An 18,240-nucleotide genomic window follows, 5' to 3' on the forward strand; every position below is an offset into this window, starting at 1 on the left:
ATCAAGATGCCTATAAAGAAGTCCAGTTCTAAAAGTGGAAAAAAAAAAAAAAAAAAAGAAGTCCAGTTCATACAACTATTGTCCTCATTTATGCCCTTACCACTAAAGCTAATGATGAAGAAATTGAAGAACTCTCAACTTCTTCAGTCTGAAACTAATCAAATGTGCAGCAAGATGCATTGATAATTATTGGTGATTGGAATTTGAAAATTAGAAACAAAAATAATTGTTGAAAAATGTAACCTTGGTGATAGAAATGAAAGTGGCGATTGCGTGATAGAATTTTGCAAGACCGATGACTTCTTTGCAAATACCTTTTTTCAGCAACATGAACAGTGACTGTATACTGGACCTCACCAGATAAAGGACACAAGAATCAAATAGACGACATATGCAGGAGGAAACAGTGGAGAAGCTTAATATTAGCTGCCAAAATGAGGCCAGGAGCCGTCTGCATAATAGACCATCGGTTCCTTATATGTAAGTTCAGCTTGAAGTTGAAGAAAATAAAAATAAGTCCACAAAACCCAAAGTACAACCTTGAGTATATCTCACCTGAATTTCAAGAGCATCTCAAGAGTCGATCTGACTCATTATACACTAAGGACAGAAGACCTGATGAGCTGTGGGATAACATCAAGAACATCATACACAGTGAAAGCAAAAGAGCATTGAAAAAACAAAGAACAGAAAGATCAAAGTGAATGTCAGAAGAGACTCTGAGACTTGGTCTTGAATGTAGATAATTGTTGTTAGGAGCCATCAAGTTGGCTCAGACACTTAGTGACTCTGTGTGCAACAACAAAACACTGCCTGGTCCTGAACTACCTTCACAATTGTTAAGCTCATTGTTGCAGCCACTATGTCAATCCATCTCCTTGGTGATCTTCCTCTTTTTTGCTGACCCTTTATTTTACCAGCCCGATAACCTTTTCTAAGGACTGATTTCTCTAGAACACATATTCAAAGTATGTGATTGCCTCAGCTGAAAGGCACTAAGCTCCAGGTCTGTGAGCAAACACAGCTCCCCTAATTAAGTGCTCAATGGTACCCCACTCCAGCAGCCAGCCTCTAGGCCAAATGCACTCAACGTTACTTGCTCTGTGGGCTGGGAAGTCCGCTACTCTGACTCATGCTCTAGTTCCTCCTTTAGTTGTTACTGCCCCACTATTGCTCCTCTGATGAAAGCTGTCTCCCACATTAAGGAGGGTCACTGTGCATACTTCTTGTTGGTAGTGAAATCCGCACTTTCTGCATCTGAGACGGCTGATTTTATACCTAGAAGAATGGCAATCACAATTAACCCTGTTAATAGTTACTCCTAATTGAAGCATACAATTCAGTCAGTATGTGTCCCATGCCTACCCAGACTCATCAGAAAAGCAATGGTCATTTGGTAGGAATTAACAGAGGCCATAGTTGGAAAAGCCATATTAAATAGTTCACGTATTGCACCCCTCCTCAAATTTTTCTTCTAATCTTTAACCCCAGATATCCAACTTCTGGTCGAGAATGCTACTTGGTTGTCTCACTGGCACAACTAGTTGGTAGGGTTATATTATAAGGTCTTGGATGTAAGAGATAAGAGCTCAAAAGGTAAGCAGAGTTAGAGTAAGGTCTCAAACGCCATGTTTAGAGTAAAGCAGAAGATGGAGACTGACAGAGTGAAAGGGTTAGACTTGCATGTTAGAAAGGATATTTTGCCAACATTGTGGAGAATAGAGGCTGATAAAACTGGAATTACATGAATGTAATATTCATGAATATTTCAGGTAGTAGGACCCATGCAATGATGAATGCAGGAGAGAAGAGGTTAATCTATGGAGCCAGATCTAGGAAGATGTGGGAGCATACAGAGTACAGAATTCAGGGGACTTAGATAGGCCTTGGTCAAGAAGTGGGCCCCTCTCTCTTGACAGACTGGCCCAGAGAAAATTTGTGTGCATGCAGACACCCCTTTAGAAGAGATGTGAAAGAGTGTGACTATATTGTCTTCTGTAAAATAGGAAGCACAGTTATTTGATGACAGCAAAACTAAAGAAAAGGCATGTGCTAGGGAGTGTGAGATAAATTTATAGCATTTGCTGAGATTTCAGTGGATATTTAAAAAATCATCTAGCGCTTGAGAATTAAAATTAACATAGGACTTCTAATGTTGTTTATTTACAAACAGGTTATTCAATGTTCCTCTGAGGTTGACATGACTCTGACTTAAACAATCATTTATACTTTTAATGGTGCTCTTTAAAATGTAATGAAAGGTAAAAAATGTGTACATTTAGATAAGAGAGCTTTTTGGGGAGACAAAACATAATTCCTTTGCCAAAGAATTTTGGTCAACTAACTTCATTTTCCCTTCTCATTCAGGTCATGTATGGAATACTGGTCTTCACATTAGTACTACGTTCTATTTATATTGTTACATGGTAAGTATCCTGGATAATCAACACTGTGATTAGAGCATTATCAGACTTGTAACAATAAAATTATTGCCAAATTTAGATAACACAATTAAAACCTTGCTCCAGCAGGGATATTAATAGAAGCCTACAGCACAACATTTATTAACAGCATATTACAAACAATACTAGTTCTTCAAGCAAGCTATGTACAGGCATAACATCAAAACAGTAGTTATTAAAATCAAAGAAATGAAAAAAATCTACAGTCACCCTTTTTGAAAAATAACTTTAGGGTATATTTATAACTTTTAAAGGATTATTTAAGTATATTTCTCAAACCTACTTGACTAGGATACTCTACATACCACCTTTCATAGAAGGTTACTGATATCTCAAAGAATCACTTCCATAAACTATCACTTGGGAAGTGGACATAATTTTTAGAGTTCATAAAGATTAAATATGAAATTATATTCATGTGAGTTCCTTAAATAGGGCCTGGCCATACAGCAGCAATTCAGTATATAGTATGATTTCTGGGTTGGTTATGTTTTTCATTTTTCAATTAAACTTTGGATTTTGAGATGATTGTAAAAGTGCATGTATTTATAAAGAGTAATACACAGTGCTCCCCTGTGCCTTTTACCCAATTTCTTCCAATGGTTACATTTTGTAAAACTCCAATATCCATACTGGTATTTAACATGATTATAGTCAAGATGCAGAACAATCCCGTCATCTCAAGGGCACCTATGTTACCCTTTTATAGCCACACCCAATTCTCTTCTGTCTCCCCACGCCTCTCTCCTCCTGCCCCTTGTCTTTAACCTCCGGAAACCATTAATCTGTTCTTCATTTCTATAATTTTATCATTACATAAATGGAATCATCTCATATACTTATTCTTCATTCAATCATATACTTATTGACTGTCTTTTTATCCTTCATGTCACATTTACAACATTGGAAACAGTCTCAGCTAGCACCTCCATTGGTCCAGGCCAGGGTACCCTCCATGAGCCAGGCCAAACAATACCAGAGGCCCCAGCAATGGCATGGGAAACAGTGGCTGATTGACTGTGGCATACCTTCTCTCATTCATCTCAGTCTGGCCACAAAGAGCACAAGGTGGCCTTGGGACAGTGCTACACAAGCAGGCAGGGGGAGCCAGTCAAAGGCCTAAAGATGCTGAGAGGTTAGTAGGAGATGGCACAAATGGAAGGACGAGGGAAGGGGAACCTAAAGGTATGGGACACACAAGTCCAGTGGGATCCCCCCACCAGGGCAGCTGTAGGTGGCAGGCAAAACAATGAATGGGGTCCTGGCCAAGAGTAGGAGGCAGCAGGCATTGGAAAACATCTGATCCCACCCCTCTTGGGCTCCATGGTAGTGGGGAAGGGGCCTCCCACATCACACACATCTCTGGACACACCAGAAGTGCCCAATGGACAATGATTGACCCTGTGGGGATACCAATCCCAAAGATGGGACATGGCCCTTGCATAACTCTAGTTATGCCTAACAGCCTGGTCGTTGGCACCTTCGTATTGATAAGTTTAGAGTGGGCCTGTAACCTTTAGGTTGGCTGTTGTACACTGCAAAATTCTCTAGCGGTGCATCCCATTTTTGTGTATCAGTAATCTATTCTTCCTTATTGCCGAGTAGAATTCATAATAAGGGCCCCTGGTGCTATTGTGAAATACACACTGGGCTGCTAACTTCAAGACTGACCATTCAATTCCACCAGCTACTCTGAGAGAGAAAGATGAGACTGTTTACTCCTCCTGCAAAGAAGCTAGTGGTGCCGTGGGTTGGGTGTTGGACTGCTAACCACAATGTCAAGAGTTCAAACCTACCAGCTGAATCTTGGGAGGAAGATGAAGCTGCTGCTCCCATTAAGATATACAGTTGGGGAGTGGAGAGGGAGGGGAACAAACAAACAAACAAAAAATATATACAATCTTGAAAACCCAGTATAGGATCTCTGTAAGTCAAAATGAACTCACTGGCAGTGGGTTTTTCAGTGGGTTCTGTTGTCTAGATGCTAGTTCTTTATCAGATATGTAGTCTGTAAATATTTCTCTTGTTTTGTCCCCTACCTTTTCGTCCACATTAGAGTCTTTTCGCAAAGGAAATTCTGATGAGGTCCAATATATATCCATTTTCCTTTTATGTGTTGTGCTTTTAGTATCAAATCTATCAACTCTGTACCTAACCCTAGATCCTAAGATTTTCTCCCATGTTTCTTTCTTTCTTTTCTAAAAGTCTGTATAGTTGTATATTTTATGTTTAAGGCTGTGGTTAATTTTGAGTCAATTTTTTTACAAGGTTTGAGGCTTAGGTGGAGGTTGTTTTTGGTTTTTTTCTTGGCCTCGTTGTTCCAGCACCATTTGCTCAAAAAAAGTATTCTTTATCCATGGAATTGCCTTTGTACCTTTATTAACAATCATTTGGGTATATTTGTGTGGGTCTATTTCTGAGTTCTCTATTCTGTTCCACTGATTTATATGAACATTTTAAAGTTTATCTTTCAGTACAGTTTCGGTGATAGGTTAAGATTCATACACGTACATACAAGGAAGACTAGTAATATGACTGTTATTCAAATGCATGTACTAATGACTAATGCCAAAGATGAAATTGAAGATTTTTACACCTTCAAAGTTTGAAACTGATCACATATGCAATCAGGAATGCATTGATAATTACTGGTGAATATGAAAGTTGGAGGAAAAAAGACATGTGGTAGCTGGAATATGTAGCATTGATGATAGACATGAAGCTGAAATTTGCATGACAGAATTTTATAAGACCCTTTTTCAACAATATAAATTGTAACTATTCATGTGGACCTCACTTGATATAATATTCAGAAACCATTGCTTGAGCCTGTGGAAAGAGACAATGGAAAAGCTCAATATCATAAATCAGGCTCTTTGGACATGTTATCAGGAGGGACTAGCCCCTGTAGAATAACATCATACTTGGTAAAGTAGAGGATCAACAAAAATGAGGGAGGCAATCAAGATGGATTGACACAGTGTGTACAGTGGACCCAAACATGGCAATGATTGGGACTGTGAGGATGCCTTGGGCTAGGCCATGTGTTGTTCTGTGCTATGTGGGGTCACTGAGTTGGAGCCAATTCAACAGCACCTAACATTGCTGAGCTCATTATTCTACTTCATTGACTTATGTGTGTCTCTCTCAGTGCTGTAGTCCTATCATACATTTTCAGATTACGTAGACTGTTTCTTGTTTCATTCTTGTTTTTCAAAATTGCTTTAGTTATTCACATTCCTTTGTTTTCTATATATGTTTTATAATAATACCTTAGTTTAAACGATGTTGAGATTTATCCCTCTAAACTTATATATCAGTTTGGAGAGAATTGAGGTCTTTATGACATTGAATCTTCAGTCCATGAACAAAATATGTGTCATCATTTATTTAGATTTTTAAACGAGTATTTTGTCATTTAAAAATAAAAGTCCTGTACATCTTTTATTAAATTAATTATCCACAGTATTATATTTTCCTAATATATGCTCCAATGTTCCAAATGTTCACTGATAGTATATAAAATACAATTGATTTTACAATGTTTATCTTTCATTTTACCACCTTGATGAATTCACTTATTAGTTCGATGAGGAGTCTTTTGTTTTATTTTTGGATTTTTGATTCCTTGGAATTTTCTATGTAAACAATCACTTCATCTGTTAATAGCAACAGATTTATTTCTTTTTATCTGATGTATATGCTTTTTATTTTATTTCCTTGCCTTACTGCCCTGACTAGAATTCCCAGGACTATGTTGATTTAAGAGTGGTAAGTGCAGACATTCTTACCTTTTTCTTGATCTTAGTGTGAGAGCATTCAGTCTTTTACCAGGAAGTACAATATTAGCTGCATAGCTATCTTTTTCACATGTTCGTTATCAAGTTGAATAAGTTGTCCTATGTGCTGTCAGATGCTGTCAATTCAGTTCTACTCTACTTGCCCCCTAGTTTCCTACACTGTAGTCTTCAACTCGAGTAGATTGCCAGGTCTTTGCTCCTGCAGAGTGAGTAGTTGGTGGGTTCAAATCGTTGACCTTTTGGTTAGCAGCCAAGTTCTTAACCATTGTACCACCAAGGCTCCTAATTTCCCTCTACTCCTAATGTTATGAGAATTACATATTGAATAGTTGTTGGATCTTGTCAAATGCTTCTCTATATCATTTGATAGGATCATGTGATTTTTTGTGTGTTTCATCTGTTAATGTGGTGAATTGCATTGATTAATTTTCAAATATTGGACCAGGTATGAATCCTGGAATAAATCCACTTAATCATGATATATAATTATATATGTATCTGTATATTTTTATACCTATATTCTTGCTTACTACTTTACTACTGATCTGTAGTTTTCGGTTTTTGTACTATCTGCTGTTGGCCTCAGAGTAATATTAGCTTCATAAAATAAATTGAGAAATGTTTCCACTGCACCTGTTTCTTTTATAAGTGATTGATTGTATAGAACTGTACTAATTCTTTAGATGTTTAGTGTAATTCTCCAGGGAAACCACCTGACCTGATCATTTATGTATTTATTTATTTAAATTATAAATTCAATTTCCTTAGTAACCAAAAAGGAAAAAGGACTCATTGCTAGCAAGTCAATGCTGACTCATAATTTCATGTAGAGTAAATGACAGTAGTTTATGTTTTTGAGACATTTTATTTACGTCAGTTGTCAAATTTGCATGTGTAGAGTTGTTCATTGCATTTCCTCTGTTTTCCTTTTGGTGACTGCAGGGTCTGTAGTGATGTTTTATTTCATTCCTGATGTTGGTGATGTGTGTCTTCTCTTTCTCTTGTCATTCTTGCTGCTGCTATGTCAACTTTGTAAAAAAACAAACAAACTGACTTTCTTGCTTCATTGAGTTTCTCTTTTTCTATTTCAATTATTTCTTTTATTTCCTTACTTTTGCTTGCTATAGGCTTACTTTGTTCCTCTTTTTGGAGGTTCTTGAAGTTAGAGATTAAATTATTGATTTGAGGCTTCTCTTAAGAATATACTGTGGGAAATTGTGCTTTCAACACTACTTTAGATGGGTCCCATCGTTTTTGCCATATTTTCAATTTTATTCATTTCATTGACTAACTGTATTTATGTATTTCCCTTGACACTCCCTTCTTGGGCTATGATTTGTTCAGAGGTACATTGTTTCTAGTGTAGTGTTTGGAGACTACCCCATTCTCATTCTGTCAGTGTTTCCACTTTAAAAAAAATTTTATTGGGGGCTCATACAACTCCTCATAATCCATAGATACATCAGTTGTGTAAAGCACATTTTTATATTTGTTGCCCTCATTCTCAAAACATTTGCTCTCCACTTAAGCGCCTGGCATCAGCTCTTCATTTTCCCCCCTCCATCCCCACTACCCCCTTCCTCATGAATCCTTGATAATTTATAAATTATTATTTTGCCCTATCTTACACTGACCAACATCTCCCTTCACCTACTTTTCTGTTGTCCATCCCCCAGGGAGGAGGTTATATGTAGAACCCTGTAATTGGTTTCCCCTTTCCACCCCACCCTCCCTCCACCCTCCTGATATCTAGCCAGATTTGTAAGGTAGAATTGGGATCATGATAGTGGGGGTGGGGAGGAAGCATTTAGGAACTAGAGGAAAGTTGTATGTTTCATCGTTGCTACACTGCACCCTGACTGTCTCGTTTCCTCCCCACAACTTTCTGCAAGGGGATGTCCATTTGCCAACAGATGGGCCTTGGGTCCCCAATCGGCACTCCCCCTCATTCACAATAATATAATTTTTTGTTCTTTGATGCCTGATACCTGGTCCCTTCGACACCTTGTGATCACACATGCTGGTGTGCTTCTTCCATGTGGGCTTTGTTGCTTCTGAGCTAGATGGCCGCTTGTTTACCTTCAAGCCTTTAAGATCCCAGATGCTATATCTTGTGATAGCCAGGCACCATCAGCTTTCTTCACCACATTTGCTTATGCACCCATTGATCTTCGGTGATCTTATTGGGGAGGTGAGCATACAGTGATAGGATTGTTTGTTCTTTGATGCCTGATAACTATTCCCTTTGGCACCTTGTGATTACACAGGCTGGTGTGCTTCTTCCATGTGGGCTTGGTTGCTTTTGAGCTAAATGGCCACTTCTTTACCTTCAAGTCTTTAAGACCCTAAATGATATATCTTTTGATAGCCTGGCTCCATCAACTTTCTTCACATTTGCTATATGCACCCACTTTGTCTTCAGCGATTGTGTCAGGAAGGTAAGCATCATGGAATGCCAGTTTAATAGTACAAAGTATTCTGCATTGGGGGAGTACTTGAGTGGAGGCCCAATGTCCTTCTGGTACCTTAATACTAAACCTATAAATATATGCACATAGATATATTTTCCCATCCTCATATATAAATATATTTATATATGTACATGCCTTTATTTAGACCTCTATAAATGCCCTTTGCCTTCTAGCTCTTTCCTCTATTTCCTTTTACTTTCCTCTTGTCCCACTATCATGCTCAGACTTCATTTGGGTTTCAGTAATTTCTCTTGGTTACATTACCCTTGGTCATGCCCTACCAGGCCTCCTACACCCTCCTCACCACCGATTTGGATCACTTGTTGTTTCCTTGTCCCTGGGTTTGTTAACACCACTTCCTTTCCCACTACCTCTTCCCCTCTCCCATGTCCTCCAGAACTCTCAGTCCTGTTGTTTTCTCCTCCAGATTGTTCATCCAGCCTATCTTACTTAGACAGATGATGTCCACTTTAACTCCATTATTGTCAGAGGATATGCTGTGTATGATTTCAGTTCTTTCAAATTTGCCGAGGTTTGTTTTCTAGCCCAGAATATGGTCTATCTTGATATTATGTTCTGTGGGTATTTGAAAAGAATGTGTAGACTGCTTTTGTTAGAAGACTTATTCTAGAGATGTTGATTAGATTCTGTTGGTTGATTGTTGTTTTGTGAGTCCTCAAGACCACTCTCAGTTTCAATGATTTGCTAGGACTGACAGAACTCAGGAAAATTGTTATACTCACAGTTACTGTTTATTACAGTGAAAGGAGACAATATAAAATCAGTAAAAGAAAACGGCACATAGTGCATAGTCTAGGAGAAATCAGGTGACAGCTCCCAGTTGTCCTCTCTCAGAGGCGTTGACATGACAGTACTTAGTTTTCCCAGCACTGCTGCATGGCGTCACATGAAATTATTACCAACCAAGGAACCTCACCCAAGTATGGGTGTCATTGAGGGTTTATCAGATAGGCTTGGTGTACCCACAGACTAACCTAAGTTTCTCAATCTCCAACCCCAGTATGGTTCAAATCAATATACTATGGCTCAGGACCTTAGTGAACAAGAAAAAGATGTTATGTGTTATTATTAAATAGCATTAAAAGAACACTCTTATCAGGTATGATAGTTCGAAGATTTAGATTATCTCTCAGGGTTCAGTCAAGGGCCAATCCTTCCTTTCTTTAAAAAGTATAATGTCTACACAACATCATCTGCATTAACCATAGCCAAAACCTTTTATTACACAGTATGTTGTTGAATTCTTCTGTATCATTTTTTATATTCTGTGTAGGCATTCTACCAATTGTTGAGAGGGTTGCTGAGGTCTCTAAACATAATTATGCTTGTTTATTTCTCCTTTATCAGTTTTTGCTTCATGTATTCTGCAGCTCTATGTTTTTTATGCAGACATTTAGGATTTCCATATCTTCTTGGTGGCTTCACCCTTTTGTCCTTATGTGTAGTACTTCTTTCTGTCTCAGGTAATCTCCTTTGCTCTAAATCTACTCTCACTGGTACAAGTACAATTGTGAGGATACCCCAGAACCAGGCAGTGCTTCATTCTGTTTTACATGGGTTACTATGAGTTGGAACTAACCTGATGGTACCTAACATCAGCAACAACAGAAATATACGGTATCTCTTATTATTGAAGAATGACCAGCTGCCATCAAGTTTATTCCAAATCTAATGACTCGTGTAACAGAATAGAATTTGTTCAGGTTTTCAAAGGCTGACTTTCAAAAGTAGATTCCAAAGCCTTCTTTCAAGTGCCTCTAGGTGGACTCAAACCACCAACATTTTAGTTAGCAGCCAAGTGCCTTAACCATTTGCAACATCCAGGGACTCCATGAATCAAGAATTATATGATATACAAAGTACAGTGATGAAATCAGATGATAACTAGCTATCAGAGAGAATAGTGTCTGGAGACTTAAAGGCTTGACTTAAAACAAGCAACTATCTAAATGAAGTGACCCCTAAGTCTGGGTGATCCAAGGATTGTAAATAATAAAATCCATGATCAGAGGAGAACTACATTAGAGCACAAATTCTAAGCACCTGATTTTGAGAAGACCAATTGACCATAAAAGCCCAAAGTCCATTTGCAGAGTCCCCATGTGGATTAAGCCATGTTGATTCCCCTCCAAACATGGACCAGGATGTGAATAGCCTTGCCCTTAGACAGGATGCATTGGAAAAGGCATAACCTCCACCTGCCGGACCAGTCCAGGAAGGGCAGTCTCCCTTGGGGGCTTGCCTGAGTGTGTCCCTGATGGAGACTACTGAACTAGGGAGTGTCATAGTCATGAATCATACCTTCACTGCTTTGGAGAGGCCCTTGGACCAACCGTGTAAGCTCCTCTGTCTACTACAACATGCATCTCCCAATCAGGGTCCTGTTTTCACTCCAGTAATTCCAACTATACCTATGATGAATCTGATGCCAACATTGTATTTGTAACAGTTTTCCTAGACTTTTCATGTTCTTTTTAAAATTCTGTATGTCATCAAATCCTTGGACACCATTATAACCTCGTGCTAACGGTCTTGCTCATCTGCTTAATGTATTTTTTCTTGTTCTTGCCCTAATTAAGACTTTAGTAAATGTTCTCTTAAAAAAGACAACAAAGAAAAATTTATGCTATATAAAGGAGCAGCCAAACTACAAATATGAAAGAGTGTAGGAGAGAGATCTTAGAATTAAAAATTTGAAAAATATTGAAGAGTTTGAAAGACAGTATAAAGGAGTCTCTGTGAGTATATATTTAAAAGAAAAATAAGAAAGTGCAAAACTTAATAGGAATATTAAATTAAAAAAACACTGCCATTAAGTTGTTCCAACTCATTGTGCATCTAGGAACCTTGGTAGTAGAGTGGGTCACAAGTTGGACTGTTAACTACAAGTTTGGCAGTTTGAACCCACAAACCAATCCACTGGAGAACGATGAGACATTCTGTTCCCATAAAAATGTACAATCAAGAGCAGCTCAACTGTGTCTGACAGGGTTGTTACGAGATCAATAGAGACACTACTGGCCAGAATAGAAAGACCAACCATTAAGAAAAGAAGTGAACAGAGAAAATGGAGTGGAGAAAACCATCGCCAAAATAACTGTAACTGAAGGGCATGGATTATGAGATTGAAGGGGCCCACTGAACACCCACCACACAGCTGGGGACGGATCCACGCGTCACGGACAGCACTGTGAAATTTCAGAATACTAGAGCACGGACGATATAAAGTTGTGGGTTAGGTATATACAAATATTCTGGACTGTACTTAAAGCCACAGCTGGAAGTTAGAAAACAATAGCTATCCGTAGAGTTAACATTTTAAAGCGGTCTTTTAAAGCATGTTTGCCCAATATAACAACACATTGTTTGGTTTCTTGACCACTGCTCCCATGGGTCTTCATTGTGATCCAAGGACAATGAAATTCTGACAACTTCAGTATTCTCATTTATCATGATGTTGCTTGTTGGCACAGTTGTGAGGATTTTTGTTTTATTTATGTTGAGGTGTGATCCATACTGAAAACGTGTGTGTGTACATTATTTGCATGGACCTGTTATACATGATTATAATCTGTAAGTGCTTCAAGTTCTCCACTTTCAGAAAGCAAGATTGTGTCATAAATATCACAGGTTGCTAATGAGTTTTCCTACCATCTTGATGCTACAATCTTCTTCATCTAGTCCAGTTTCTCATATCATTTCTTTAGCAAACAAATTGAATGCTAAGGAATATTAAGGAATGTAGGGATTCAACCCTGATGCTCATCTGTCATGATTTTAAAATATGCAGTATCCCCTTGTGCTGTGTTTGTTTTTAGCTGCCTCTTGTTCTGTATGCACAGTTAAGTGTTCTGGAATTCCCATTCTTCATAACGCTGCTCATAATTTGTTAAGAGCCACAAAGGTGGAATACCTTTTTTGTAGTCAATAAAACTCAAGTAAATGGTTAAAAAAAAAAATCTAGAAAGGTAAAAAAAAAAAAACTCATGTAAATATCTTTCTGGTATTCTCTGCTTTCAACCAAAATCCATGTGATGTCAATATTAATCCCTCTTTCCACATCCTCTTTTTAATCTGGCTTGAATTTGATAGTTCTCTGTCACTGTACTTGCTGCAACCATTTTTGAATTAGCTTCAGCAAAATTTTACTTGCACGTGATATTAATCTTGCTCACTTTTTTCTGCATGCTGTTGGGTCACCTGTCTTTGGAATGGGCACAAATATGGATTTCTTCCAGCTAGTTGCCCAGATAACTGTCTTCTAAATTTCTTGGAGTAGAAGAGTGACCACTTCCAGAGTTGCATTGCTTGTGGGAACATCTTGATTGGTATTCATTGATTCCTGGAGCCTTGTTTTTCACCTAAGTCTTCAGTGTAGCTTGGGCTTCTTCCATCAGTACCACTAGTTCATCACGTACTACCTCCTAAAACATCTTCAACATCAACCAGTAATTTTGGGTCCAGTGACTCTGAACATTCCTTCCTACATTATTCAGTAGTACTTTGTCCATGGGATCCTCCAATTTTTTTTTCCACTTCAGGTCTATTGGCTTAAGAGATGACAAGTTTTTCCACCTTTTTGGCTTTATAACTCCGAGTCTTTCCACATTTCATTCTAACCCTTTACTTTGTCTTCTTGAGCTGCCCTTTACAATCTTCTGTTCAGTTCTTTTATTGCATTATTTCTTCCATTTGTTTTATAATCTTTTTTGACATCTACTTTGGTCTTCTCTTTCTTGCCTGCCTTTCTAATGACCTTCTGCTTTTTTTCATACATGATGTTCTTTTTTTTTTTTTTTCCGGTGGCTCAAGTATTCTTTGTCACCAGGGATGAGCTGGGAGCCCCGTTGGAGGGGCCGCAGCGAGCGAGGAGGCTGGCGTTTGGCAGATGGCTTTGGTTGGGGGTCTAGGGAAGATTGGCAACGAGGAGGCAGGCTCAGTGACTCATTTGACCTTCTGGGCCCACTTCATGTCATCTGCCCGGGGCTTCTCTCCCATCAGGCCCTGAATGATGTCTTCCAGGCATCGCCAGAAACCGATCTTCTCCAGCGGGTAGTTGAGCCAGCCTGTGGTGATACAGAAGTAGGTCTCGTGGGGCGAGACGTGGTGGATGCGATGGTGCTTCCTCGGCAGGATGATGTGCCAGTCCTGCAGGAGGGTGACCCAGGGAGGCAGCCCGAAGTATGTGTGCGACCACTTGTGGATCTGGTTGGTGAAGGTGATGAAGGTGACCAGGCAGAAGAGGAAGCACTCCCAAGGGTACAGCTGCTTCAGGGCCTCAGGTCTCTGGGTGTGGAACGTGTAGGCCATGTTTAACAGCGGCGGCAGCGTCACCAGGCAGTTGTCTCCATTGGTTTCGATGAAGTCGTGCCGTGTGATGGCCGTGGGGTCAATGTGGTGCCCTGGAATGGCCGGATGAAAGCCTTCCCCACAATGGGCAGTTCCACGGAGCCCCATGTGTCGGCGCCCCAGTGCACCAGGCCAGACAGGAAGTCCGCAACTATTACCCCTGCGACCACACCCAGCAAGACGAGGGGCGTGTGCTCCCAGGAGGCCAGCAGCAGGAGGTGGATGAGGTTGTAGGCGATGAGGCCGAAGCACAGGACCAGGGAACACCACTCCTGGAAGCGCTTGCCTGGCGAGTACAGCGCAGCCAGCTCCCCGGCCCCGGCAAGCCACGGCTTCCTCCTCCTGGAGCTCTGGCTGCCGGCCCGGCCCGGCCTCGACGCCTGCCATGACCACTCACCCGGCCCGCCCGCTGCACTCTCATGATGTTCTTAATGTTATCTCACAACCCATCTCGTCTTTGATTATCAGTGTTCAATGAATCAAATCTATTCTTAAAATAATCTCTATACTTAAGGTCATAGTTTGGCTCTTGTAGACTGCTTTCATTGTTTACAGCTTCAACTTGACCTTGCATCTGTTTCATGGTGTGTCCCTGCCCCTAAGCTTCTCCATCACCTCTTTCAAAGATGCAGTCAGTTTGAATCCTGCGTTTTACACCATTTGAGGTCCGTGTGTATAATCACCATTGATATTGTTAAAAAAGGATGTCACCATGAATAAGTCTTTAGTCTTGTGCAGTTCGATCGTGGGAGCTCTATGGCATCTCTATTACCACTGCCACATGCTCCAGCTACCGATCCTTCTTTGTTTTCAACGTTCACATTCCAACCAGTCATTATCAGTGTATCTTGACTGCATGGTTGATCAATTTCAGACTGCACAATTTGGTAAAAATCTTCAAGTTTTGTATCTTTGCCATTAGAGGTTGCAATGTAAGTCTGAATGAAAGCTATATTCACTGGTTTTCTTTGTATGTGGATATTTCTTTGTATGTGGAATGTTGTACTTCAGGAGATATCTCGTCTTGTTCTTTCTGATGATGAATGCAACACCGTTCCTCTCCTCTTTGTCATTCCAGGCACAGTAGATCATAGGATTCTCTAAAAGGCCAGCACTAGCCTCGAATAGTGACATTCATCGCATTCTGCTTCCTTTTTGGCAACTTCCACATTTCTTAGATTCTTACTTCATACATTCCACATTCTGGTTATTAATAGATGTTTGCAGCTGTATATTCTCATATTGAGTCTGTCACATCAGCAAATGTGGGTCCCCGAGCTTTACTCTGTTCTTAAACTTGACTCTTCTGGGAGGAGGCAACTTTTCCCGGCTGTACTTTGAGAGCTTTCCAACTTGAGGAGCTCCTTTCCAACAGTACGTCACATGTGTGAGATTCCGTGTTAGTCAGTGATGTCTCGTGAATGTGGGAAGCAATATATAAGCTGCTGTTATTTTGAGTAATTCACCAAGCTTCAGTTTCCACATATGTGAGATAGAAAGAATGTGTCTACTTCACAGCGTGGGCTGAAAGACGGCATATACCAGTATGTAGTCCTTGTTTTTTTACTGCGCCTCCTGGAGAGCAGGTGACTCAATCAGAGTTACTTTTGTTCCACCACTGCCCCTGCCTCTTCTATGGGAAGAGAAAGTAGCCACATTTTCAGGTTCCTTCCTGAAGACATTTAGCAAAGCCTCGTTGGCTCATTCTCAGTACCTTTTCATAGCTAAGACTGGTAGGCAAATGTTCGAGCAGTGGATAGCTGGGTTTGCTCCAACACTAATGGAAACCTTTTCTCAAGAGAGCGGAGACTTCAAGCTCTGATCATGATACTACTTGACAAAATTTCATTTTGCTTCTCCTCGACAGGGTTTATCCATGGCTTAGAGGACTTGGTTATACATCCTTGGGTATATTTTTATTGGGATTCTTATTGTGGAACATAGATAACATCTTTTGTGATTCACTAAGGTAAGATATAACCTCATTCCTTGAGAAATATTTCAGAAGGCACATTATACAAAAGCATATTAGAATTATTAGTGCTTTGAAATTAATTTTTACTATTCTTGAAATGTAAAAGGTATATATAGATAAAAATGAAGTTAAATTCAGGGAATACCTATTTAAATGACTAAAAGTTTAGACTTGAAAATATTTCATAACATCTGTAGGATTTTTATTTTCTTCTAGGCTCTTTTTCCCCTAGTTCTCAACAGAACGGTACAGTTGATCAAATATTAAGTAGGTCTTTAAAACCTGACTGGTCTGCTTTACTGAATACATAATAATCACTTCTAATTACATAATAAATGAAATACATGCATGTAAATTTTCACTTTAATGTTATTTGCTAAGAAAGATAATTGTTCCTTTTACCATCTTATCAGCTGTGCACTGACAAGAGTCTAATTCTACACTTAGGTTCGAAATCTTTCTACCACTTGTCTTTCATGGCCTCAGCGTCCAACTCAAAATGGCTGTGAACTGTCAGTTTTGCTTAAGTCCAAAGATCAGAGGACTCTGTTGAACAGGCCACAGAGAGACAGTCAGCAAAGCTCAAGGAATAGGGAATCTGAGGCAGACGCTAACATATATGAACCTAAAATGATATGTAGCCATCATGAGGTGATTGCTTTTGAAGATTATTGAGCCACACCTTCAATGGTAGCACATCCTCTTTTCTACTTCTGTAGGTGTTTGAAATGTGTTGATAATGTTAAAAATGGAAACATTTTAATGCCTATGGCTACTTAACAACTTATGCAAGTCTACTACGTGCAGACCTTTATTAAACAAAACTTTTCAAAATATGAAGCTGTTATTTATCAACATATCCTCCATCGAGGTCTAGACTATTCTAAAGGGAGACTTTCCATATCTCTGACCCTTCCTCAGAGAATTCTGTGCTCTGCGATTGAAACCGTGTTGAAGCAGTAGCTTGGACATATTTGAGGAACAAAAAAAAATTCTGCAGCAATAAGATCAGAGCTATAGGACTAAGGAGTAGTTTTTTAATGAAATTCTCATAGGAAAGTTCTTGTTATTCTCGGTACAATGTCTTGATGTAAAAAAAAATTCCTCAGCATAACTTTCTTGGCCATTTTTTGACTAATGTAGTTTTCCATTTTCGTAAAAGTTCTTCCTAATAATAAGCCCTTGTGATCACCCTCTGTAGTTTGAGAAAACCTATCCAGATGACCCCTTGGCAGTCCCCAAAAACAATCACCATAACCTACTGAGCCAACCTCTTTGCCTTGAATTTCACTGGCCCAGCAGCTCCCCTCAGAAGTCACTGTTTGGGTTGACTCTTCTTAAAGGTGCCCCAGTGTTACTGAGAGAGGCTGTCTGCAGCTGTCAGTGACTCACAGAGACGTATTTAAACATAATTTGTTTGGAATAAGCTGTGTGTATGTGTGAACTGGAAACCCTAGTAGCAGTATTTTGTACTTAGCCTTGTACTGCTCAGATTTTAGTAGTCTTGCTTTTTAAAAATAAACTGTAGCTCAGTTAAAGCTATAGTATCTAAACGTGTTATTGATATCTTTGAAAACAAATATCCTGATTTAAAGTAGACTGTAATATTGAAATATTTACAGATGTAATAAAATATCTGGATTTTGCTTCAAAATAATGTGGGAAGGAAAAAGTGGACAAGGGTATAAATGACACAAAATTAGCTGGAAATTGGTGGGGGGAAATAGTTGAAGCTGAGTAAAAAGTACATTATTAGTCTATTTTAACACATTTGAAATTACCCACAATGAAAAGTTAAGTAAAAGTGAACAAAAAAGTAATAAAACTGACTCAGACAACCAAGATTTAACGAGCCTTGGTGGCATACTGGGTTACACGTTGGCTTCCAACCACAAGGTCAGTAGTTCAAATCCACCAGCCACCCCAGGAGAGAAAATGAGGCTTTCTATTTCCATAAACGTCTATTGTCTCGGAAACCCACAGGAGCAGTTTTCTCCTGTCCTATGAGTCAGAATTGACTCCGCGACAGTGAAAAGGGAGTTTTTACTCTGGTTTTTATCATTCTTCGGTGAGAATCACTAATCAAATCTAGTCTAAGAAACAAACAGATTCTTAGACATGATATTTAAAAAAATTAAAGCCTCCTAAAGATATGTGGAAAA

At 39.3% G+C, this 18,240-nt stretch overlaps 1 protein-coding gene and 1 pseudogene across 1 annotated transcript in view; one reads left to right on the plus strand and one right to left on the minus strand.

Moving 5' to 3' along the window:
• ACER3 (alkaline ceramidase 3) overlaps window positions 1-18,240 on the plus strand; it is a 130,029-nt gene that overhangs the window by 101,450 nt on the left and 10,339 nt on the right. The window contains exons 7-8 of the mRNA XM_075546323.1: window positions 2,368-2,426; window positions 15,971-16,072. Of these exons, the coding sequence (XP_075402438.1) occupies window positions 2,368-2,426; window positions 15,971-16,072 (161 nt within the window). The remainder of the gene's footprint in view (window positions 1-2,367; window positions 2,427-15,970; window positions 16,073-18,240) is intronic.
• On the minus strand, window positions 13,627-14,490 carry LOC142446955 (plasmanylethanolamine desaturase 1 pseudogene; annotated as a pseudogene).

Source organism: Tenrec ecaudatus, chromosome 4 (genome assembly GCF_050624435.1).
Source record: "Tenrec ecaudatus isolate mTenEca1 chromosome 4, mTenEca1.hap1, whole genome shotgun sequence".
NCBI classification, from domain to species: domain Eukaryota; kingdom Metazoa; phylum Chordata; class Mammalia; order Afrosoricida; family Tenrecidae; genus Tenrec; species Tenrec ecaudatus.